Here is a 27103-nt window from a genome sequence, read left to right as displayed (position 1 = left end):
TTCTAAACCGAGTACTAAGTCATGTTTTACTTGTGAATCAAATACTTATTTCACTCAATGGCAAGCAAATCAATTTATAACATTTATGTCTTTTTTCTGGATTTTTGTTTGGATCAAATAATTATTTCCACCACTGCATCAGGACTGCGATTGAAGACCAATGTTGTTAAATCATTGCAGCTAAATGTTGAGAGTCTGAATCAGCTGTGTATTTAGCTGACATGCCCCATTCCTCTTTCCACGAGTGACTTCAAGTGACTTCACTCATGCTGCAAGCTGTTCATGCTGAACAGGCACATTTTTTTTTTTTCATTTACAAAGCTTAAAGAACTGATAAAGAGTTTCTGGAATGTCTGTGCTGAAATGTGTTAGGGTAGAACAGACTTAAACAGCAATTAATAAAGTGAATAAATGAGAGTTTTGCAGTCTATGTGGTAAATGTGAATGAACTGAATAAAGTATGGCTTGTCCTTCCTTCCCAGTGGACTCTGCTCAGGGACATTTTAGTTTACAGAGGCATGAAACTGTCTGTCAGTTGACAGGTCTGGAGGGAGAACTCCCACACACTCCTATTTTAGACCTGTTTCACACGCACACACGCATGCACGCACACACACACACACACACACACAATCATACTCACAACACTTTATGTTCTTTGGGTGAAATAAACATCACACTAACCAAGCATGCATCACCCCCTCCTAGTTTTGACTCTTCTCTCCTTTGTCAGTCTGGCAGTCTCAAACACTTTTTTTAGTCACTGCCTTTATGCGAAGAGGAGATTGGGTACCATCGCTCCTGACTATCATTTTCATCAGAGGGATTGACTGCAGGGCAAATGGCAGTTTGCAGTAAAAGGTGATTAAAGTGGACTGACATATTGACCCATTGATTTTTATAAAAGTAACTGCAGGAGCATTTTTTTTCATCTGCCGAAGACGAGGCAATTGATCAGCGTCACGCATTGAAGCAATCTTCTAGCCGAGCAGCAGCAGCAAGGATTAAAAACGGGGGCAGTGTGGGTGGGGGGGGGGGGGGGGGGGGGGGGGGGGGGGCAAAGAAAAGGTTAGCATGATGGACCCTGATGGGTTTGGGTTTGATTCTACAGTCAATTACAAAGGTAATTCCTGCACACTGATTAATTCCCCTGGTGTGAGGCAGACCGTCTCATTACCGCTCACAGAGAAATCGAAGGCGATGCCGAGCCTCTCTTTGGACTACCTCAGATGCTGTCTTGTTCAGCTACCGTGTGACTGAGCTTCTGGATCAGGATGAATGAGAAAAAAAAAAATCACTGAATGAATGATTGAAATAGAGACTTTAATGATGAACAGAGGGGCCTGTGTCACTGTGGAGGGTGAATTACCCAACTGGGTCCAGAGATTACTATCTTGGTGAAAAGGCTAGAAGGAGCACAAAGGCACACCTGTGCAGGTATAATTTCTACCTTTAGCAGAATCATAGCGGGGATGTCCCAAACATTTTAGCAAGGGAAAGAGAATCATCTTTGTGTCTGTTCTTCATTTGTTTTTGTTTTTTCATGCTTTGTAGTGAAAATAATTTTAAAAAACAGAACAATGAATGTGAGATGTCTGCTTTATGCATCAGCCAAAACAAGTGAGAATAATCTTTCACACTAAGCTTAAAAAAAAAAAGTTGTAACATCCATTAATTCAAGATATTCACAGTGTAGTAATTGTTTATCAGTTGTCGGCGTAATTAAATTTACAGTTGTAAATTCTCTCTGAGCACTGCACCTTGTTTTAAAGGTCTGCAAATAAAGCACCATTAAATGTGGTTAGAAGTAATCAAATCAATAAGTGTTTTAAAATTACAAAGCAGTTCAGACTTACAGCAGCACGAGCGCACTAAGTTCACATGCAGATTATTTATTGTATATGTATAAAAAGGTTGCAGTGATAGCTGTTTGATCAGTTGTGCTCTGAGCTTCGGTCAGCAGCAGTACAAAAAACAAAACAAACAAACACACAAAAAAAACCCACCAATGTGAAAACAAATTAATTGCTATACTGTTGGCCGTGACCCCTTTTCTTCAGTCACTTCTCTGGTGTCAATCTTTTCCAGGGGAGCTTGGCTCACATCCCCAAGTCACTTGATGCCTGCAGTGAAATCAGATGTGACATTTTGTTAACCCAGCAAAAGGTCATCCCAGTGGAACTGGACCCGATCAAATAAAAACCAGTCGAGACAGGAGCTCACAGTTTGGAGAGGAGGGTTGCTGCCAGCAGAAAGTCAGCAGTTTTGTTGCTGAAGAAAAATCGGTGTTAGCACAGACACGCATTCATCTTTCATCTTAGCACCTAGAGGCAGTAGAAAGGTCAGCTCACGCTTGCAGTCTAGATAGACAGACGTGCTCCACGTCTCTGTCATGTACCTCACATATTCATATAAAATGAACACTAAGCAATACTCTGTCACAGCAGAGACTGATGATGTGTAGTGCCAAACCTTCCTTCCATTAAGCCCACAGTGATCTCATTCTCAGAAGTATTGAGCCTGTCAATAAATTCATACCTATTAAGATTCCTTAATAAGGCATTAAATGCACTGATTTCAGCAGTCTCTTCCATAATAACTTCACGGCATTGTTATAAGCTTCATCTTTATATTTTTCATAAACTGGCTTTCCTATAGTTTATCCACAGGTATTCCACATACAGAGGTGTACAGTATGCTCTGAGTATATATCATATATGCACTAAATTTGCATGTGCATACATTATTCCTCATCGCCTGTAAAAATCTCCATCATCCATCATTTGCTCTGTAATAAGATGTTTTCCAAGATATTCGATCACAAAAAGAGGATCATCTGGCTACTTACATTCAGGAAAAGTAATGTGTCCCCCTTTGTTCTACAAATGATGACAGCACTCACCACATAGACTGATGGGGTGATGTTTGTGTTGTTATTGCTTTTACTTGGAGTGGCAGATGCTGGATCTTAAAACCAGTTATCTGGTGCTTTTAGCAAACTTGTTGGCCTTCTCTGATAGCTCGGTAACCCTCTGGGTTTTGAGGTGTCATGCCAGAATGGGAATCCAGTTTCACCTAGCAGCTTGAAAGTTACTGTGACATTAATTTTACTAAAGAGCCACAGTTTATACTTCTCTTTGGGTGGTTTCTTTCAAAATATATATATTTTTTTCATTTGATCTTTTTGGATTATGTGAATGGTGATTGCTGCAGAAATACCTCTGGGTACAGAAACCAATGCTTTAGACTGTTGCAGTCATGACTCTTAACAGTAACTCATTTAGTCTGCCTCAGACAGGTGACTTCCTCTTACTCTACAATCAGTGGCTCTTGGCAATCCTTCTATTGATAGGTCTCAATTTGGCTCCTCTTCGATGCTGTTCAATCAACGAATCACTGTTGGTATATTGAACAAGTTGGTCTTTTCCAGCCATCAGGTCGAGATCCCAATCACTGATTAAGTGTGCCAATATTTACTTCCACTGGGGTGACTTCCCCTAACCTTGCACCTACTTTATTTAATTCATATTCAACCTACTGATGAATGACAGTCTCTAAGGATTAGCTTGTTTGTTTTTGGTTAAAAAAAAAGGTGATTTGGGAAAAACCTGATTTTATTTAGTGTTATACCATGCATATGTCTTTGTAGATAAAACTAGAGCATATAGTACCACAAATAATCAGGCAGTGTAATTATCTCACTAAATTACCTCTATGGCTTGATAAAATTGCATGCACCAGACAATGGGATTAACTTCCAATGGTAATATACCATACACACTGCCCACCTTGCAGGTGGAAATATGAAGTGGGTATGTTACCATGGAAACCATACGGAGTAAAGGCCAAGCCTAACAGGTAACAAGAGCAGGGAAGCTTTTCAGACACACGATTTCCATTTGACAGGAGGACACAGAAACAATCACGTTGCTCTCTAATTAACTCTCTTGTCATGTGCAGACCTTCGTGCCTGTTCTCTTCTGTCAGCGGGAACTGAAAACCTCATCTAGGTCTGTTTAACTGCTTAATTGGAGGAACATCTACTGAGATCTATTAGCTGTTTGAGGCTTTTTTTTTTTATTTTAAAATTGGGAGACAATAATTAAAAAAAAAAAAAAAAGTTTTCAGTCTTGTTTCATCAAGTATCACTTTCCCAAAAACACAGCCTTTGGCAGCATCTGCTCTTAATTAAACCCAGCAAAGGGACACTTAAGGCTCGCTTTCTGTGATCCTTCAAATGTTTATGAATCTGCAGCAAGCTATTACATCAGCTGGGGGGGGGGGGGTTTGAAGTGCCATTGGCACAACTTCAGAACCATTTTCATGCTAATTGTTGCCTTGCAGTAAACATCCAAATGAATCTACTTTGTAAAAGTTGATGATTTTGGAGGAAAGCATCTCAAATGATTCCTAACTTTAACTGAAAACTATACTAAAACTGTTCTACTATGCTAATGATCATTAATGCTGACGAAGCAGCGCTAATGAAAGGATATTCGCTGTCGCTGATCATTTCAGACTGTAGATATCTCATTTTGCAGCCAGACCCCGCAAGTGGATGGTTAAATAAACATTCAGACGTGCCCTCGGGCAGAAGTCAGTTTCTCACCTCTACTCTCTGATTCGTCCAGATTTATTTGGAATGATCAATATCTCCACAGTACTGCCATCATCTGTGTATTCATAACAGATACCATATGTGGTGTACAGATCGCGAAGGGTGGATGAGACAAGAGAGCGGCTCTTGGCAAATCTATTAATTAATGTTTCGGTCACACCAGCCTGCTCCTGCCAACATAAATCACATAGGTGAGACCAGAGGTAGACTCAGCACACACTGGGCGCGCCTGAATGATCGTTTCTATACCTGCGTGTATAAATGTCAAGACTTAAAGAGACAGGTGACCTTTCTCACTCCCTTCAATGATTCCTGTGAAGCATATAAGCACAGCGAAGGCCTAATTGGTTTTCGATATTACATTTAGGAGGCCTGGTAAAGAAAACGTCTGATTCTTATTGCTGTTGCTCCAGAGACCACAGCTCTCTCCTGAACTATTCCCTGCCCAAAAGACCACAGCAAATGGACGTGTAAGACACATTCACTTTTATCTCTGTCTTGCTCTCTCTTACACACACACACACACACACACACACATTTTTGTTTTTTCACATACAGTGATGTGTGAGTAAGCTAAGTTCGGAAGAACTGGCATACTTGTCTCTGGAGCTTGAAAAAGGCGACTGGACTTCTTTTTGTTTCTTGAAGACGTTTTTTTTCAAGCTCCAGAGACTACTATGACCTGGATGACTGAGAATCTACACAGACAACTGGCATACTTGCTCTTTTTCTTCTTGAATGATTTCATTTTTCTGACATTTTTTTTCCTTCTTCAGGAAGTTGATTTTTAAAAATTTTTTTTAGCCATTTGTTTGGTTGGACAAGCTCCACCACTTCCATTCTGCACAGCACATGGTTTGGAAGCTGACAGACTGCAGGTTCTGTCTCATAAGTGTAACACTTAGCAGAGATGAGAACAACACTTTCTTGCGAAAATGCGACTGCTTAACAAGTATTTTAGTTTATTAATCCTCAAAGCAAGTGAAGATTGTCAGTAGAATAAAACATTCAAAACTAAAGTAGAACATCAGGAAAACAACACCTGATCCAGAAGTATCGTATACATGTTATTCACATTGCTGTGCACTGAATATATGTAAACATTTTGGAACAGCTTCTCCTATCACTACATACCATACAGTAGGAAGCACTACTATACAGCATAAATTGACAGGAATGGGCTGTAATGACCTCTATCTACTCTACTGGTGCAGCCTTGGTCTGCCAGTGTGTGACACTGTGGTCCTGTGTATGCAGCCTGTTTAGGAAATGTATCCATATGCAGTCAGAGTAATGTGAAGCAGTTGTATTCACGCCCATGACGACAGGTTTCTTATGCTCTTATTCAGGGTGGAAGATGATAAATGTCTGATCGAATTTGGCTGAAATGTCCTCGCTTGGAATGGTAGACTGACAATGTTGGAAACAGAAAAGGCAGCAGGAATATGTTTGGCCTGCCTGTTGTGAAAGCATCTGTTACGGAGCAGCAAACAGTGTATATGTGCCTTTTTGTTCAGATAGCATCCCAGTAAAATCCTGCTGATTTTCTGAACTGTTAAAGATCATACTTTAGGTTCGTTTTATACTCCATCATAACATATTTATGCACCCTTAAAGTTTGTAACTATTACAAGGGCAACGCTGGGACATGAGGACAGAATTTCGTTCCACTGCACGGAAATGTGATGCGAATGACAATAAAGAACCCTTGAATCCTTCATGTGGCTTTCAGTTATGTTTCTGGATTGTGTAAAAGGATTGGCAAACAGAGTTTTCATCCAGTTTCCACCCTTCTGGCTCATTTCCATTTTTTGTTTCCTGTTTAAAAAAAAAAAAACCCAGAAACATCCAGCACTGGTAGTGAACCTTTACAAGTCAGAGGTTTCTCTGATAATCAGCTGTGTCTAGACTCTTCTCCTTGGCTGTCATTAAAACCTGAGATTGGCTTATTACACTCGGGTGCAATAGGTGTCTGTCTCGTCTGCCAGAGAACAAGCGTGGACTGATAATCATCTTTTATCCAAGATCGGTCACAGAATCAAAACCAATCAGATATGGAGGCTAGATCCGCATGGAGTTTAGATCGCTCACATTATGTGTATCATTAGCACCGTGGGGTCTGGAAATGGGCGGTCCCCGCATCACTGTTGACTCAAAATGAGACCGTGGGATTAAATGGCAAAATGAATGTTGTCAAATATCCAAGGGCTTGTTTAAACATTCAGTAAGTCTTTGTTGGCAGATCAGTGGAGCACACAGATGCCAGACCAAATGGGGCATAATGTGAGGGTGGTATGGGGCTGGTTGGTTTGGTGGCTGGCATGGCCTACTCTGGCAGATGGTCTGGGGAAGTCGGGACAGCAGGATGTCTGTGTCACAGCGGAACTAATGATGGCAAAAGGCTAAATGATGTCTACAGACAGAAGATAAATCATAATTATCCCTGCATAGTGCTCACTAAGGGTCCTTAAATGTTTACTAAGGGATTTGAAGGCACAATTGCAGTTGTTTATGCACCAAATTATGTCATCCACTGTAGTTGCGTGAACGGCATTGGCAAAAACAGGCTAACCAGCTCAAATGATCCCCGCATGCCTCGCTGTCTGAAGCGCATACCTCCTGAGCTTCTTGCTTTCATAAGAAGTGAAATAATGAAACTGTGCTTTCACAGAAAAAACTGTGAGCTTCGATGTGTGGATTCAATCAAGATCTACCGTAGAGTCACACAGTACTTTAACAGCAATTTTATGATGCCACATTAAGATTTAATTCAAATTTGAGCATTTGCTTGCTTTCAAGACGCAGTAAAATAAGAGAAAACACATTTTGCTCGTGTCCAGTTAGTCATCGTTCTTCCGTTAAGCGCTTGATTCAAAATGCAAGTTTACTGCAGGACACTCAGAATACATTTTGCGTCTTTCTTAAAAGTATGTGTGGTACACATACTTTACGCCACGTAGTGTATTATTACACAACACCTGTGTGTCAGCCATATTAGCCAAACAAATCACGACAAAGTCAGGTGTTGAATAAAGCCAGATACACGCTCTGTATACTTCTCCATCTGTAGAAAGACAAAACACAGCCACTGCTCTTCAACTTATATAGCAACTTATATGTCAGCTAATTCTGATGCTCCACAGCCCTCCCCCTAAGCCCTGCAGGAATGTCCCTCAATAAACCCAATTGGTTCTGGTTGGGATTATTAAAGATGTCACTCGGGCTAGAATGATACTGTGTCCTTTACATGGCAAGGGCACAGGGCATGAGAGTGGTTTATCAAGATGGAAGGAAAGGATGGGCAAGTGAAGGAATGCAAGAAAGGAAACAGCCAAAGGGGGAGCACATATGCTGCCTCCTTACAGCAGCTGCAGTGGCAGAGCAACTACAGCCTGAAGGCTTGACCATGCCAACAGGGACTCCCGTGAATTATTTACTCCTGGAGCCCATTGCAGATACTACCCCTGTAGGGCCTCTCTCTTCTGGGTTCCTGGCTCATGGAGGGCTCCTAGCAGGGTACCAGAGGGAGTACTGAAGGTTGGAGTTCTCTTTTTTTTTTTTTTTTTTTTCCCCCAAACACCCTCTTTGTGCAGCATTTTGACACACATTTTGAGAAGCATAAATATGGAGTCAGATTTATGTCATAAGTACCGTGCAAGATAAAATATAATCACGTCAAGTAATCTGATTTCACAGGCGCAAGTATTCATTGCCACTTGTGCAGTTAAATTCTTCGCGCATAAATTCAACAACCCACGCGTGCAGAACTCAGCAGCAAAGCAGGCAAAGGAGCCACCGTGCACACGACAGTGCACTGCGGCAGCAAAATAAAGGCTGTTCTGTATCATATTTGTTCATAGATGGGACAGGGAAATTTGTCAAATTCACTATGGGCAGTTATTTTTTGCTGTGTAGCAGTGGAAGTGCTGGCAGCTATCTCTGGATTAGCTTAATGCTGAAGAAATCCTAAAAAATGGAGGATTCTAAGGCAAGTTCTGAAGCCTCTGCACCCCTGTCGCAATAGTCTGTTGTACAATATCACATACCTTATTATGATTTAAAATTAAATAATTAAAAAAAAAAAACTCTCATACTGAGGCACACACGTGATGGAAAGAAAAAGAAAAATAGCTTTTCATAGTCAATTCAGCATATTTAATTTTCCAAAATGTGAACAAATAGGTATAAACCGTGCTTATGTAACTGCCAGATGTCACACAGTGCAAGTCTGGCTGCAAAGCTCCACTCACTGTGGATACACTTCCAACACAGGCTCCACTAGAAAAGCTCCTCAAGAGAAGACAGTGTGACAGACTGTCTTTTGTTTACATGAAAATGGTAAATAGCTCAGTTGTTTGATCTGAAACTATGAGACTGTACCCTGAACTAGTGTCTGATAAAACAGTTAAGGTTGGCACAGTAAACTGAACCTGTCAGTCACAGAGGCTGTGGCAACACTGCTTTGAAAGTGACCAATCACATAAGGGCCCTTCTTCCTTTGGGCTCTGCCCTCCAAAACAGTCAGAAGTCTGAAGATTGATTCGAGCAAGAAGAGTGCAGCTTCGAGAGCAGAGCTGCCTGAGAGAGCGGGAATTTTGCTGCAGCTTTCGCCAAGCTGATGTTCTTGTGCGCGTGATGGCTGCTTTGCCCGCTTGGCTGCTGAGTTGTTGAATTTATGTGTGAGGAATTGAATTGTCTAAATGTGCACTGAATACCTGCACCCGTGAAATTGTATTATTTGCTCTTGATTATATTTTATCTCGTGCGGTACTTGTGACATAAATCTGGTACCAGCCGTAAAGAGTAGTAGCCATGGGGAAGGCATAGTAGTGCACTTCACAAACAAATACCCATTTAGAAAAATAACAATAAATGAAAGTTATTGGGGTTTTTGTTGTTTGTTTTTGGGAAATTATTTGGCCTGGATGCTGAATTTATCTCACTGAAAAGTCACATTTGTCAGCCATTAAAGTTTCACTGTTTGTGATTCAGAGACATGCCTGTTTTTCTAAGTATTGTCACTGGAGAGAATACGTTATGCTCAGTCACTAATAACACACATAACTGGATTGTTATTGCTTCACCTCGCCGTAGAGAAGTAAAAATTCAGGGTCACTTAGAGAATGGAGCAGATTCAGTTTCTCGCTCAAGGAAGCATTGAAAAATGTAAATGCTTCTTTCGCCCGTCTCTTGGCTGCTTCTGCTTCATGCCTATTTTTTTCACCAATTATGTTTATTAGTCTTTGTGTGGGTGTATATACATCTGCGCCTTTTTGGATGCCAGTGCGCACGCATGTGTCCTTCCACGTGTGGTTTGCCGTTAGCAGTCCGTCAGCGTTCCTCTGCCTGTGTTTTCAGAAGTCTGCCCTCGCTAAATTAGAGCTTGTGTATGACTAGAGGATAATTACCATAGTTATGTACCTACCAGTTTCTGGTGCCTGCGAGCTGTTTTTAGTGCCACCCCTGACAGAGTGCCACTTGATGGACAGCTTGAACAGAATGAGGTTCATCTACCTCACAAATTCAAGAGAGTGAGTCAGAGGCAGTGGGTGGGAGTAGTGACCAGAATACCCGGGACACGATGACACGGAGGAGGCACTTTTAAGTAGCAAGCTGCACTAAAAAGTTTGTCAAAGACTTTTACACCTGTTATTCTGGATAAAACGGTTAAGTGCCCAGTTGTTTTTAGTTATTTGATTGAGTGTTCTTAATTTAATTATGCTTTTAACCAAAACTGTAATAACTGACTAAATACAGGTGAGATGCAAGTTAGATTGCAAGCTCAGCTGTTTGACTTGCGTGTGCGCTACTGAGTTCCCACTTTTGTTTAGTGCTCGTTCTAATGAGAAGTGCTGCTTTTGTGAGTCCCAACAGCTGATTATTTTTCTCCTGCCGGAGTTCACGCGGTGCATCTGAGGTCAGCTGCCTCCTGTCTGTACCGCTACCTTCCTGTGTGCCTAACGTGGGCTCAGTCAGCTGGAGGAAGAGTGGAAGCCAGGTAGACTACTTCCACCTCATCAAGCCTGCCCCTTGCCCCTTCTGTCGCTCCGTCTTTCCTTCACAGTGATTCACACAGAGCGTGAATCATCCTCTTGCCACTTTTCTTCTGCTTATTCACTTCTTCAAGCTCTCTCTCCCCTAGAAACCGGCCTACTACTAGATGCTCACAAGTCCCCTCACAAGTATGCACACATGTAAAATTTCCAACTTAATTTTTATAGCGTATACAGAGCATGTGCCCTTGTGAAAGATTATGCAGGTTGCATTCTCTCTGGAACTGAGGAGCATGGTGACAGAAATGTGGCGTGTCTCCTCTGTATAATTATCCAAATGCAGAGTCCTCCAAGCTTTTATGTTCTTTTTTTAATCCAAACTGGCAACCTGCTTCTCAACAGGCCCCTTCACGCCTCAAGCATCTGTTACACAAGTTTGTTTTTGGCCATTAATGGCCGTATAATCGTGTATTCACTGGTGGCCTGTCCCAGTGTTTGTGTGAGTTATGATTGGATTTCTGTGAACATGCACAGAAATAATCAAACAACCTTTTTAACAATTGCCTTATTCTGTAGAGAAGTCACTTTGTAGACTTATAATCACCTTGAAGCTTAGTGAAAAGCATTTATTTTCTTTACGGCTTCTTAAATGTGTCCATTTAGCTGCTTTAAGCTGTGTATGGTAGTGCATACGTCTTCTAGTGAGATTAATGGTTAAAAAAGGAGAACTACTACTGAATAGACTTTTGTAACTTTTTGGTCATACCACTTTTGTTGTAAAGGTCTTCCTAATGTGCTTCGGATGCTACCTTGATGCCAGAGGAAAGCAGATTTTTCAGCAAGATTGTCCAATTTCCTCCCCGTTTCTGGAGGATTATTCTCTTCAAAGTCCTGCCGCCACCATGTGCAGGCAATTGAGATTCTTCTCTTTTTCTTCCCTTTTTTTTTGTTCTTTGGAAAGATTAAGGTCATGTTGACCTCAAATAAAAATAACGATGCTTAGCTTGCTAGAATATCAGAAGAATTCATTAATGAATGTCAATGATGAAATTAATTGAATTCTATCACATCATATCTGGTGAGATATTTGCTTCTCTGAATTATACATGCAAACTCAAAAGCGAGGACACACTGCTGCTCAGAAGATGAGTTATATTAAAATCCATGACAACTCCTCTGTGTGTTGTGTGACAGTTAAATCAGATGACTTGGTTATTGAGGGGGCTGCGATTTGCAGTCAAATCCTGTCAGGAAGTCTTTTATGTTTTGGGTGAAGAATGTGTTTTCTCTCAATGACATGGCAGCCTGAATGAGATGTCAAGAGCGTTTATATGCAAGGTGGCAGATTGAATTAGGAATTTGTGCCATTTTCTGGGCAAGTCTGCAGGCATGGGGAGATTTATTCTGTTTAAACTCCGTGATAGTGGGCAGGTGACTTTTGTACGCCTCTCAAACCTCTTCAGAATCTGTTCTGTTGTCTTGTTTGTATCTGTATTTATTGTTAAATCTCTTGTCATAAAATTGCTTAGACTGCTCCGAGCTCGAGATTGCAAAAAAAAATGTCAAGAACATAGGAGTCAGCCAAGTATGTTTAACTAAATTATGCATATTACAAATAAAAAAAAGCAATGGAAACAGGTGTGGTGGGAAGGGGGATGCTGCTGCCCAGACTGCCAAGTAGGAGGAAGACTTAGAGAGGGGTTGGCTTTAACAGGTGCCAGGTGTATCATGTTGAGTGGAGGTAGGGCTCCAGTATTCCTGTGGCTGCCAAGCTGCCTAATGACTAATTTCTAGTACTGAAACTTTAAAGGGTGTCCAAATGAGCCAGATCCAAAGTCAGATCTCTGCAGCACCAAACTGCAATGCATAATGCTGTGATCAGAGTACTTTATCCTGGGAGAGGGTTGTACTCTATGCGAGTATGTTTTGTGCAATAGAATGACTGGATATAGCATATGCATCAAAATGATCTAGACCCAAAGTACGGGTTCAAGCTAAAACACTCCTGGTGCTAGTCCATAGCCCATCTGTCCGGGCAGATGGCTGCCCCTCCCTGAGCCTGGTTCTGCCAGAGGTTTCTTCCTGTTAAAGTGCTTGCTCATAGGGGGTCATTTGATTATTGGGGTTTTCTCTCCATTATTGTAGGGCTTTACCTTACAATGTGAAGCACCTTGAGGCGGTGATTTGGCACTATATAAATAAAATTGATTGAACTGAAAATTCTGCTGTCAGAAGTCTACAAGTATCACTAAAGCAGAGATTTGATAAACAGTTTCTACTTGGTCATAATGGGGGTTCCACTTCTCACATCTTAACCAGTTCATCATTCTTATTAACTTGACATTCAGCTGCATATGGCGGACTCTCTTGAGCCTGCAACGTAGAACCACAGAGCAACAGGAGGACCAGCCCTTCACCCCCTGCAGAAAACACAGTATTTGGCCTTTCAATCATATCAACATCTCATTTTTCTTGGGCTTTCCCTGAGTTTAGTTTGGCCGTGTCATATGTACTGTGGAGCTTGGTCAAAAAGCTACACACAAAGCTTGAAAGATTAGAGGACAAAGGTTGAGCTACCAGCCAGGTCTTTTCTATCCACAAAGAGGGGTAAATGCACTCCATTGTACTACTTCCTCAAACTCTTTGCAGCACACTTGCAGGGTGTTTTTATAGTTTGGTAACTTTGGATAGTAAGCAGCTGGTTGAAATGGAGGAGGAGGAGTTGACTGGTAATGCTTCCTTACAATTTGGCATATAGAACAGGCTTTACGGTATTGTGCAACATTTGATTTCACCACGAGGCAGTAAAAATGTCTAAGCGCTTGGTTTAAAGCTTTATTTTCTACATGTGTCCCACCAGGGAATACTCATGCTAGATATAAACATCAGAGTGACTGGCACCTGGAACAACAGCTTGGTACACACGCTTGAGTCAGCTCTTTCAGAGGACTGCCGCTTCCTTATAGGCACATCACCAATCACAAAGCATCCTCAAGAAATATATCTGAAACTTTTAACAGCTTTTTCCTATAAGATCAATTCTTTAGCTTCAACTAAAGAGCAGCATGTGACAGTGGAAGATAAAGTTCTGTTGACTCTGTGAACGCAGCAGTAGACACAGCTGCGTGAGGCGCCTGAGGTGAAGGAGCAGTCCTGCGAATACCATTTTAAGTTGGAGGTGCCATGAAGGTGTCAGTGCTTTCTTTTAGATCTTTATCCCTGCTAGTAACTGCAATATACTAGTAACTAGAAAGAGTTGCATAACCTTTAGTAAACAGGTTATGCAACTCCTCTGAGGAACCCTCGGTAAAGACATCCATCCTGGCCATACTAGATCTACAAATAACCCCCAGGAACCTCCAGGAAGATACCAAAAAAAGCAGTTTTGTAAACAACCCCCAAAATAATGAAACTGATACAACCTAGGCGGGAAAAAACTCTGGATCTACCTGTACCACCATAATGTTACACCCAGGCCCAACGGGAGGAACGCAGAAAAACAAAAACGGCTTTTTGCAAATAAAATAACCGTTCATGGATTGATTGGAATAAAGAGCAGTTCTACAAAATTATAAAAGTTTCTGGAGTGAAACATAAAACATACCTGAACTTGCGAATTTCTCTGAGACACATTTTAGCCTGGAGTGTGGAGTCCAGTTGCTCTGCAGACTTAATGAAAGTTTGACAGAAGTCTAGCTCTGCGGTGCAGTAAAAGTCTGTTCAGCGAGAGGAATAAATTCAGGAGTCCATGAGTAGATTATTCATGATAAAATGAGAAATGCAGCAGTTGTATAACTCCTCTTTTTAAAAATGAATTTTTCTCTTTCCTCTTAAAGTCTGGGATGGCCGGTTCCTCTGTGTGTCGTGAGATGATTAGTATTGGGTGTGAATGGTACGCCACTTTCCCAAGACATGAAAATGAGCGGCTGTCAGCATGAGTTATTGCTGATGTGCTGGCATTTTGGAAATGGCGTGATATACGCTCACGGTCTCCCCTCTGTCCACCCCTCTGTCTCTCGTTTCATGTCTCACTGCTTCGGGGTTAATGAAATGCCCCTGCTGAAGAGCTGGAATGAGGGATTGTTAAGTCCGTATGAGCTTTCAACCTCCTCCTACGCATTTTCTCAACCTGTACTTCACTGCATGACTGAGCACTGGCGACACATCGCTGGCAAATATATTCGACTGGAGTGCTTATGATAAGCTAGTGCTTTAATCAGGATGTGGTTTTTGTTATTCTGATTCCCCTCTTAATCATTACACCCCTCAATCAAACACATGTAAACAATAAGCCCAGCATCTTACTCCAAAAGATAATACAATTTAAATCCTAAGGGTTTCCTCTTTTACAGACTGTGTTCACTCATGCTTCGCTTGGAAGATTTCTGAGAAAGTGTTTTCTGACTTAGGATTGTGAAGTATACACACACACCCCAAATGTGCCAAATGTGTGTGCAGTCACTTCTGTACTGTGGTTAGCGATGCATCCCCTGACAGGTGACTGATGAATCGCTGACCTTTTACTCCTGGCCTCATGGGCAATTCGCCATCTCATGAAACTGTGGTGGTCTGCTGCCCACTGACAGTTTGTTGCTCAAATGAATTATGACCATGTGGGAGTGGAATAATAAAAAGCAGAGACGCTGGGTTTAATAGATGAGAGCCTGATACAGAAAACATAGGAAAAAGCGAGGCAGATCCCCCAGAATCAAAGATCTTTCATCCCTCTCCGATTTCCTTGCATTTCCGCCCTCTTCCTCATTCACATTCTTTGAACGTGTTTACAGTGCAGTTGTTTGTGAGACTTATCTGAGGCTTATCCTTCGGCTGCACACAGTGTGCTGTATAGTGGCTGAGTTTCACCCCAAGCTAGAAAAGTTAGTAAAGCAGTTTCCACACTGAGGAAGTTTAAAGTATGAAACTGCGGAGCTGCGATGGGAGTAGACAGTTCGCCCATACTTATGAAAGGCTGCTGGTACTGAGGCTGAACCAAACAGACTGTTTGATCAGCAGAAACACTTTAAAGCTGAACTACATGTCCCCATGTAGCAGAAAGGCATCAGACTGTAGTTTCCCACAGTGAGGGTGCGAAGTGTAAGCCCCCCCCCCCCCCATTTTTTTTTTCTCTATGTTGATGTCACTGCTCACGTGTCTGAGTGGCACATGAATGAGTGCGGATGATTAGGAAGGCCATTTGCAGAAAGCTACTATGGCTTTCTTCTAATAGGATCAATGTTTCAGTGCTTCCTGTCTGTGTAAGGTTATGACGCGGCTAATGTTTAAAACATGCTCTGCAGATGTAGCGTGACCCTCTTAAATAAATGACTGCATCGCCAGGAGAGGGAGTCATCTTAGGATTAGCTGTGCTGTGGGTGAAATGCTCTGTAGACTCTGTGACTCACACTGGCTGATAAACAGGGATGCACATTGGCATACAGCTACAGTATACACAAACTCAACAACAACAAAATGACAAAGATAACTGACACAAAGCATGTCATTATACAGCTCAGAGAGTAAAATAAATATTTTTTTTTTTGCTGCAGATGAGCATATATAAACAACAGAATACGCATGTGCACGGCATTCGTGAGGCAGAATGAGCACATCACCCCCAGCTTGATATCCCATAATTGCCTTCCAGAAGCCCAAGGCTTTTTACTGTCCCACCAGCAGCATCTTGCCGCTCTGTTAGTTAACAAGGCTAGCCAGTAGCAGGAGGAGGTTTGGTGCCCTGCTGATAGTACTGCTCTGCAGTGCCATGGCTCCATACATTAAGATGTGCTCCACAGAATTCTGATGTCCAAGCTGGATCTTGAAGTCCTTCTGCTCATTTGTCCCATGATTACAAATCCATGCGTGTGAGGAAAATACAAAGATGATATCTTATTGGATTCAAATGCTAAATTCACCATATAAAGATTTTACAATACTTATTATACACGGCTTAGCCAAAACTGTATGATAACTCATAGTTCAAGGAGATGGTAATCTTGTTGCAGCATTGACTAAAATGCGAACAACTTTTACAAGGCTAAAATCATTGTGATCTAATTGTTAATCCCCTCAAGTTTAATCCCCTGAAATAATTTCCCAGTGCTTCTTCAACATCCTTTTGTTTAACAAGTGCAGATGCTTTTTAAAAATTCAGTGTGAACTTCAACAGCGCACAGGCTGGCAGAGTCAGCTAAAGTGCTGCCGTCCTCAAGATACCAGCCAAACCAGCTTTAAAAAAAAAAAAGAAAAAAGAAAACACATGCAAAATGCAGGTCTTGTGAGAGTTGGTACTTCAAATAAGAAAAGAAAGAACTTTTCACATTACTCAACTTGCAGAGCAGCTGCCTTGAACAAAGCACTGTTCATCAATTAAAGCAGCTTTCCTTGACATCTAATATTTATTTAAAACATCTTAATATGCATTTGTGAAACAAAGCTCATCATTAAAAGCAATAGATTAGACAATACTACTTTTTCCTACATATGTGTCATGTGGAGGCATGTGACCTCTGAACACAACACAGTGCTTATTACCTTGCTATGTTTGTTGTGTATTGCTGCTAAGTCATGAATTTTGAAAGAAACTGATTTAAAAAAAAAGACTTATATGTGATTAATTTGATTGCTTCTGACCTCTCCTCCAAAGTGCACTTGGCCTTCCTCTGGTTTGGACCCGGCAACTGCCAAAACAGTTCAGACCCTTTTGGGCTCCTTTTATGGTCAAGTTCTTGGGGGAATGCACCAAGAGTGGTATGAAGGAGGGGGAGTTTTGCCTGATGTTTGGAGAATCTGTTTTTGAGCACTCAGAAGAGGTTCATTTTCTTAATACAATTAGACATGCTTATGATTGAGCACTGCTTTAACTTAAATTGGTACTTAATTGCTCCTTAATCATGCAGAAGTGCAGTGGGAGGAGCTACTGACTATATAGGCAGGGGATGCAGCACCTCTTCCAGAACAGTGTGTCGGACCGTGATGGTGAGCAGGTCACAGTAGCTGTAATGGGCAAAGCGATGCTTTGTGAAACACGGAAACAATCAAAGCAATTGTGTTGGAATTGTATTGAGATTTCGAAACAATCTGACATCCTTCTCCAGAGTGACACCTACTGGCCATGTTTGCTATGGTCACATCTTGATAATGCTAGTCTGTGAAATGACACAGACAAGTGAACCAAGGCCACTTATTATACCAGACATAGTTATGATCAGTATGTTTTGGAGAACTCTCCATGCAACGAAGCAAGCAAAACGTGTTTGTTGAAAACAGCAAGCTGTGACCGTAATGAACCACGTGTTCGCGAATGCAGTGCAATGCAGAGTTTATACAGTAAAATATACAGAGAAAAGGCTGCTATGTTTAATATCATAACCACATAGATTTGTGGATTTAAATGTCACCTACTTTATAGGTAAACAAAGTGCCCCAATAATTGTTGCACGTATACATGCACCCTGCACATGCAACATGCATAGGATGAGGAGTGCGGCCATCCGGGAGGGGCTCAGAGTACAGCCGCTGCTCCTCCACATCGAAAGGAGCCAGTTGAGGTGGCTCGGGCATCTGATTAGGATGCCTCCTGGTCGCCTCTTGGGTGAGGTGTTACGGGTATGTCCCACCGGGAGGAGGCCCCGTGGTAGACCCAGGACACGCTGGAGAGATTATATCTCTCGTCTGGCCTGGGAACGCCTTGGGGTCCCTCCGGATGAGCTTGAGGAGGTGGCTGGGGAGAGGGAAGCCTGGGCTTCTCTGCTTAGGCTCCTGCCCCCGCTACCCAGCCCCGGATAAGCGGAAGAGAATGGATGGATGGATGGTATACATGCACATACAGGTTTTTTTTTTTGTTTGTTTGGTTTTTTGCCAAGACCGTGGATCGTGTGTCCGTGGAACAAACACATCAGTGAGGTGGCTTTTGACCTCTACAGGTGGCATGGTCTGTAGCCCTGTGAGTTCTGTGGGTTTCACTAACTCAGCTGTCAAAAAGTTCCCACAAACTCTCTGACTCCTTTGCTGTGGTTACTCCTCCTGCTGCTGCTGACTTTTAAGCTTTCTGAGAGCTTGCAGTGTCATCAGCTTTGTTCTGCACACTGTCAATCAAACCTAGAAACAGCAGCTCTGGAGTGAAACGCACCAAAATCTCAATTAGCTGTGGTCAAGTAACGTGGGCGTTTTGAACCTGTGTTTTGAAACGTCTGAGTAACTGTCAAAACGTCAGTATCAAGGGTCCAATCCCGAGATTCAGCTCCTCTTGAGTAGCATTATACTGTATGTCAGGCCATGATGGTGAGCAGGCCAGGGGCCCTGCTGAACGGGAGTGAAGCCTGGTGCAGAATTGTTTCTTAAGTTGTTCGGTCTAGTGTTGGATCATTATCTTTCACTTGGAGAGTTCTAGTTATTTTTCTTTTTTTCACTCGAGTTTAAATCTTTTTTTTTTTTTTTTTTTTTAGCTTGAGTTTTTCCTTCAGTTTGGCCAACTGGTCTGCACTGTAAATATGGTGCACTGATCCACTGCTGCAATGGAGAAGGGAAATAAAATGAAGATTGTACTATTGAACTGTTCAGACGCCTTTTTATTTCTACCACTGCCACTCAGCCATCCCTCACAGTAAGAATCTTTGGTTTGGTTCCATGGCTATAGTTATAGCTCATACTATATGTTCCCTGGTGAAATGTTAAAAGTTTTACCATTTCACTGCAATGTCTATGGTTTGACCTCTGACCTCTCGCTCTCCTACACGGTTCCTGTTACTCTCTGCAGTAATAAACTTGAATTAAAGCTCTTTCCTTAACCAGATTCACCATATTTTCCAGATCCTGTGAGTGGAGTGTAGGTAGTCGGCTCATCATCAATCATTCATACTGACATTTCCTTTGATCTGATGTCTCTGTGTGTTTATTTATACACACACTTATGTGTGACTGTGTGCATGTTGAGCTGAGCCCGCTTGAGTACAGTTTCATGTCTGTGTCTGTGTTAAGGTGGACCTGTGTGTACTTGTGATGGTGTGTGTCCAAGCTGTGTGAGCAAGAGAGAGAGAGTTTAGACAGGTGCCGTGCTGCAGGTTTAATGACCTGAGGTGTGGCTGACTTCCCTTTGCCAATCTGAATCCCTTCCTTGTGCCCAACAGAGTGTGACACAGTTTGAGTGCATGGCTGGTGACAGGTGGGGCCTCGTGACAAACCAAGGCAGAAAGAAAGTCTGTGCATTTCCTCAGGCTGCACCTCCACCTGAATGTTAAGTGTCTGAGAAGGATTCTTATACTGACACGCTGCAGCTGCTTGCACGCACATTCAAAACTTGACTAAGCACTTGCTCACAAGCATCATACGTGATACTTTCACACGCATGTGCTGCAGCAGTAGAAGACATTCAGTGGTCCATGACTGTGTTTTCACAAAAGCTAAACTCTACCACACCATCATTCCAAATCCCATCCCTAGCCTTTGCCTGTTTTTGCTCTGAAAACCCACTCCTTGTGGTAACTGGGACCTCAGGCATGCCTCTAATAGCTCCCACAATGCACCAACTCCAATTGCTTTTCACTCACATGATTAACCCCCGCTCCCTCCTTTCCGTCTATTGCTTTCTGTTCCTTGCTTTATTTCAGTTTCTTTTTATTTTGCCGTCATCTCCTCTCCCCTGTTCCTCCCTTCCCCTGCCCCTGCTCCCGTCCAGCAGGGCCCACCTGTCAGCTTGTTTCTTTCAGTCAGTCAGTCTTTTCCCAACATAACTGCTGATGTAAGTGCCCACAGCTCCCATCCAGATGACTACATAGTGGGAGATGAGCCCTACGTTCAGCTAATGGCTACAAGTGGTATCAAAACAATATCAAATTGTATTGACGTTGGTGTAATAAATGAAATATGCATCTTACTGTCATCTCGCCTGTTCTCAGAAGCCTTTCATCTCTGGCAGTCTGCCACAGCATTTCTCAAAGGGTGCTTTGTGTGTTTTAGCAAATTGCAAGTGGCATTTTATGCTTTGAATGATGACGCTGGCTGCATCCAGAATGCATAAGTGGTCAGTGATTGATTCTCATTGAACTCAGGTTGTGCGTGTGTGTGTGTGTGTGTGTGTGTTTCATTGATTGGTGGTCAAGTCTATATAAATCTAACATCTAAATGATACACAACACTGAAAACCTGTTTTTTCCCTTTTCTTTCTGAAAATTTTAAGGAGATGTGTCTCATTTTCAAAAAGCACCTCCTTAGCCACATAAGCTAGGAAAGTACAGCAGACGGGCTGCCAAAAGGGAGAGATTCTTCAATAAGGAGCATATATTGACTCAGAAGTGTTCAGTGTGATAATAATGGGCACTAAGCCTGCGCAATTTGATTGGGGGGCGTGAGGGATGTGTAGAGGGCATTTATCAGCATGACACAGGACACAATGCTCTTTGTTTGATTGGTTAAATTAGTGGAAGCTCATTTGCTTTCACTGCAAAATCCTTTACAGGGCTTTTTTTTTTGTTGTGTTAATTAAGCCACAGCAAGAATTTTGTATGCCACTTGCATACTGGGTTTGCAAAGGAGAGAAGAAGATCATTGTTATTCCTCTCTTGCTCCTCAGAGGCATTGTAGTTTGGGTTTTTTTTTTTTTTAATGATTTGCACCAAAGATGAGCTGCTTAAATATATATTTGCTAAAATTAGTTTGGTTTAATTTTCCTCTGACAATTAGCTCCACTGAATACAAATTCTCCAGAGTTTTTCCTCGGTGGAAGCTGGAGGATTGCCAGCACCCAATGTTTTGTTGTAGGAGAGAACAGGCTTCCTGCAACAACCTGCTGATTTTGTTGGATGATGAGAGAATTAAGGCTGTATTAAGTCTGACAATTGCTTTTACTCAGTGTGGGGACAGTTTCTGTTGACTTATGAATTTGCAGTTTTTATGTAAGCCTTTAAAAAAAAAAAGCTCTTAGAGCAAGAAAATATTCTCATTGGGTCTCCTCGGTTAAGTGAGTCCTGTGGCGTTCTTTAGAGAAGCTTTTTGTCCTGTGATGTTGATTATGAGTTATTGTGTGCTGCTCTTTGTGCTGCGCTTTTTCGCAGTTACGCTGGAAAACATGATGAGACAGGGGGATGTTTTCTGAGTTTAAAACAAGCTAGAAAGCAAGGTGGAGAAACTACCAACCTCTCAGATTTTGTAGAGCTGTCATGGAGTTATTAATAAATAATAAATAACACCATAAATCCCCTGCTGACATTTTATTGGACATCTGTGCTTTGAAACAGTAAAGTCTACATATTGCACCATCAGGTTCTTGTATAGCCTGTCACGCTCACCAGTGAGATTCACTAGAGCTGTAGCTTCACAGACACACACAGTGTCTGCGTCAGACCTCTAATTAATCAAACAAATAAGCCATCAGATGAGGTGCGGACTCTCAAATATTAACCAGTCTTGTTTCATTTGAGGAAAATCAGAAACTGTTTTTGTTTTGAAACAACATCATACAAAAATACCATGACACAGAGCAGTACCGTCTCCCACTTCCTCAAAAAAGCATTACTCGTCTTTTTCCATTGCCTGTTTTATGTCATTTACCATTCCACTGAAGTTTTGTTTGGCCTGATAGTTTTTAGATGTCGGTCTGGCTGACCTGTTCCACCACAGTTCAGGGTGTGTGCAGCTCTGATTAAAAGCTAACATAAAGTGGTCAAAACTTCAGCAGCACTTGAGTTATGTAGAATGATTTCATTTACCGTCACTTTTCAGCTCGTGGTTTTCATTTGGGGTTAGGTGTTAATCCGGGAAAAATACAAAACATCAGCCAATAGGGCATCTTCAAGGATAGGTTGAGCATATGATCATGCAACTTGTGACCAGCTGTTGTCTCATGCAAAGAGGAAAGTGTATTGCTTAAATAGGACATGAGTAACACTATATTAAGCCCATGAACTGGAGATGTGGTGCAACCACAACCCAAAACACTGCAAATCATTACATCTTTTTTGTAGACATAAAAGGGACCGTTATAAAAGTTTATTAATTAAGTAGTTCTCATTTGACTCCTTTAGGGGATACAGTTTTTAAATACAAAAGGTTAAAATGCTTCTCTCTCTTTTTCCTCAGAAAATTAACATTACCACTCTTTGGCTGTCCTTGCATCATTGGAGGGGACGTTGTTATGAAAATTCATGCGATGCGTTCACTTGGTGACTTTCATTTTGTTTTGTATGAGTTGATCTTTGTAATAACGTGTTTCTTTTTTTTTTTTTTTTTTTTGGTCTTTTTGTTTGTCTTTCATTGTGAAGGAAGCCAAGCTGCGTGAGCTGCTGGATAACAGCACGCTGTCGGGGAAGTTGGAGCACAGAATGCTGACAGTTGTGAGTGGCACTGACATGGTCAATATCACCTACCTGAACTTCATGGCTTTCCAAGAGGAGATTGCAAAGGTAAAAAATAAATAAATAAATCATGCATACAAACAGTAAACTAAAATGAAACTTACTGTATAATAACTTTGATTATCTTGTTACAGTGCCATCTGTCAGGCGGTGGGTTATATTAGGCAGTATAACTGAACGGTCAGGGTGAGGTTGTGTAGCCGTACCAGCGTGCCTATGCTGACCTTGTAAGCATGAGAATTGCACGTTGGAATAATTGAAGATGACTCATGCTTTGTTTGGCATCATGTGGCCAGCCAGGTGTCATGCACCTGGAGAAAAAGATGGCAGCAGGCTGCACTATGTGAAGAAGTCAAGCTGCCAGAAGCAGTGCCATGCACTGGCCTAATATATCCCACCCCCTGCTTTTAATGTTACTCTTGTAATGATCTGATATTGCATATGATTTGCATATTTTTATTCACTTGTCTGTATGGAATATCAGTTGTTGTGTGTTGTAGTGTGTTGTATTTTTTTTTTGTACCTTCTGCTGCCCTCTTGGCCAGGTCTCTCTTGGAAAAAGAGATTTTAATCTCAATGAGACTTTTAACTGAATAAATAAAGAATAATACTGCGATCCTGGCGTTTATGTGAAAACCAAGAACATACCTCAACGGCAAAGATATTTCTGGATGACAGTAGACTCATTCAGTGGTACAGTGAGTACTACAACACTAAAAATTCCAGGGAATGGAATGTAACAATTCAATTTTATTTTATTCATATGGCACCAAATAAAAACAGTCACCTCAAGGTGCTTTATACTGTAAGATAAAAACCCTCCAATAATTACAGTGAAGTCCCAACAATCAAAACAACCCCCTATGAACAAGCACTTGGCGACAGCGGGAGGGGAAAACTCCCTCTTAACAGGAAGAAACCTCCATCATAACCAGGTTCAGGGAGGGGCAGCCATCTGCGGTGACCGGTTGGAGGTGAGGGGAGAGAGAAGGGACAGCAAGGCTTCTAAGATGCTAACTTTGCCTTCAGATTTCACAGATGTCAATCCATTTGGGCATCTGTGGGATATGCTGGGAATCCATGAAGGATCCACCTCATAAAGTACAGCGCTCAGAGAATCTGCTGATGATGATTTAGCTCGATGTGTCTCAGCTGTCTAGGCTCTTTTTGGGAAGGGGGGGGGACTTACACAATATTAGACATGGATTTTTATGATGTGCCTAATTTGTGTATATACTATTAAAATAAGCCATTAAAGGCAATAAATAATATTCTTAAAAAGTGAAAGAGTTTCTTAATAATTTTTTTAAAATTAATTTATTAAGTGATATAGGAGGCTTTAGATGGTGGTTCCATTGCTTTATTCAGGATCATTGTTAAAACTCAGTGAATCATGATCATTTCATTGTAAGTATCATCATAACTCTGAAAAATTATGGAAAATTATCAGCATACCTACTCGGTATGCATGAACTTCATTTATTCCTGACACATGGCAGCAGAAACTGAGCACAAACTTCCAGCCTTCAGCAGTTATCAGTGTCAAAGTGCAAATGAGTTTACCACTGTATTCTCTCCTGACTCTAGGTGTGTGTGTGTGTGTGTGTGTGTGTGTGTGTGAGTGTGTGTGAGAGAGAGAGAGAGAGTTTTAAAGTTGCATGTGTGTTTTATTTCCTGCAGGAATGGGCAGAAGAGCTCTTCAACCTGGCATCCAACCTCTTGGTACAAAACATGTCCAGAGAGGCGTGCCTCGAAAAAGCGTATGTCACCGACACACACACACACACACAGTCTCATACAAAATGTAAATCCACAGTCCCCGAGATAGATATGAAAATCAGGGCTGCAAGCACAAAAAACGTCACTCATAACAAGAGTCACATTAGGTATGTGCTCTATTTTACATAAACAGAAACGATTTTCCGTGAGAGAGACAAAAGATTGACTGTAATGTCAAATGTCTTGTGTGTTTACTTGCGAAAGCACATTCCTAACATTACCGTGCCAAGTGTTCTATAAAAAAATCATGCAAAACCATGGAAAACATGCAGATTTTACACCTTCACCAAAGCACATTTGCATTACATTGTTCACATGCTGTAGTATACAAGGCAGCCTGAGCCACATTCTTCACACATCAATGGAGGAAGTAAGGAGCAGACAAAAGCAGAATTATTGAAACAGCTGGAAATATGTACCAGTTTATGAAACACCTTGCATGCGTCAGTTGTCTTTTCCCACGGCATATGTGAGTGTCTATTTGTGTGGGGTTGTAGTGTAGAACTAATGATATATAACAGACCACTGACAGTAGATTCCAGGCTGGCATAGAGAGCTTTTGGTTGAGTTGAAAGAGAGAGAAAGGGAGGGGGGGGGACTAAAACAGGAAGCCACTATTTTGTCAGTTCCAGGGTATTACATAAATCACTGATCATGCTTATCAGCGGCTCTACATCCATGACCGCTTTCATCATCCTTTGCCCTCACGCCACCTCTGATTCTGAGTGCAGCTCATGCAGAGTGAGCTTAAATATGAATGTGAATGATTTTCTGTGGAAAATATCCTGGACTCTGCTTGGTGACAACTCCCAGCTGTCTGGTGTTTATCAGTGAACAGAAGCCATTAACTCGCACCCCCGAGGAGGCTAATTGACTTATGAGACAATAAAAGTGGTCATCGACCACATAGTGCAGATAGAGTGGAATAGAATTGAATACAGCAGGTCTCACAGTCACGTCTGTTGCTCACAGCAGCAGTTGTGGTACACTGCTTGCTTACAAATAAGGCAATTCTTTGCCATACCACTACTGCAGCGTGAGGAGGCTTCCTCCCTGAAGTGATGTTGATGTTTCTCCGCATGTAGTTAATTCTCATTGCTATCTCTTAAAGCGGTGATGCACTTCTTGAGGAGAAGCATAGCTGGGCAGTGCTCGCATCAACAGGAAACTAAACAGCATGTTTTCAAATGGCTGTTTGCTTGAAATGAGTGCAATGGAACTGAGTACCCTCCTTGGATAACATAGCCCTCAATCACTAAACATGTTGAGGTTAGAACCACATGCTTTACTCTGTGTTGGAATTGGGCAGTTAGCAGTTAAGTTTTCATGTCTTCTGATGAGAAAAATAAATAAGACTGAGAAGAAATGAGTAAATCATGGACATTCTTGAATTAGGATTAACTAGAGTGCGTGCATAAAGAAGGACAGAGAAAGGAGTGAGGGAAACAGAAAAGGAGACAGTGAGTAATCTGTTTTCCCTCTTCCCCCTTGTCATAATGAATAATACAAGCATTTATGAGTCAGATGGGAACATCAAAAAATACCTCTTCTCTTTCCTTGTTCTGGAGCCTTTCATTCATTCATTCATTTTTTTTTTTTTTTCAAAAAGCCTCATGCAGTTTTAGTGGCTAACTTTTTCTCAAACAAAACTTTTTGTTTATGGCTTCTCAATCCTTGAGGGGGAAAAAAAAAAAAGCAAAACAAACAAACAAACAAACAAAAAAACTCTGACCCCCACTGACAATTAAAAGTCTCCAACAAATTAGCCCATGGCAGCCGGCAAGTTCTGTCAAGTGGACACTGTAATGGATATTAATTATTAGCCAGCAGCCACTTAAAGCCCAGCCTGCAATGACGGCTCCTGTTGCAGCCAAGCTATTTATAGGCCAGGTTACACACTGCCTGTGTGTTGCTGCTGCACTGCTCTGCACTGCCAGCTTTCAAGACTTCCAGGGATTAGCCTACAGTTCTGACCTCTCATGTAAACTAAGACAGCTACATCCACGCTATGCAAAGAGAACGCCACTCGTGCAGTCAGCCACTTTGAGATATTTTGATATATGCATTTCATCACTTTAATATATGCATGATGTGACTCTGCAAACCTGCTCGTGGCAGACGGGTGTGTACGTCAGCCACACATGCAAGTGTGATCAAGAATATCACTCACACAGATAAACTGCTGTTACGAGTTGTTGATGTTGTATGCTCCGTCCAATGCAGATACACTCGGCTGAAGCTGCAGCTCAACCCTGAGGGAAGAATCCCCGTCAAGAAGTAAGTCTGTGTGACTCATCTCCCCCCCCCCCCCCCCTACAACATTTCTGCTCTTTTGATCAATGCATAGTTTCCCCTGCCTTTTTTCT

General features: G+C 41.7%; 1 protein-coding gene across 2 annotated transcripts in view; it reads left to right on the top strand.

Annotated features, from left to right (window-relative positions):
• The window catches only part of plcb1l (phospholipase C beta 1-like), a 122053-nt gene that overhangs the window by 38506 nt on the left and 56444 nt on the right, over nt 1-27103 (top strand). For both annotated transcript variants that reach the window (XR_004019187.1, XM_030721590.1), the window contains exons 4-6: nt 22866-23006; nt 24639-24718; nt 26961-27014. Coding sequence is in view for 1 of the 2 variants with exons in the window: in XM_030721590.1 (XP_030577450.1) it covers nt 22866-23006; nt 24639-24718; nt 26961-27014 (275 nt within the window). In the remaining variant the exon portion in view is untranslated. The remainder of the gene's footprint in view (nt 1-22865; nt 23007-24638; nt 24719-26960; nt 27015-27103) is intronic.

Source organism: Archocentrus centrarchus, chromosome 24 (assembly GCF_007364275.1).
Source record: "Archocentrus centrarchus isolate MPI-CPG fArcCen1 chromosome 24, fArcCen1, whole genome shotgun sequence".
NCBI classification, from domain to species: Eukaryota; Metazoa; Chordata; class Actinopteri; order Cichliformes; family Cichlidae; genus Archocentrus; species Archocentrus centrarchus.
Note: the sequence above shows the minus strand (reverse complement) of the source record. Positions and strands in the feature narration are given on the sequence as shown.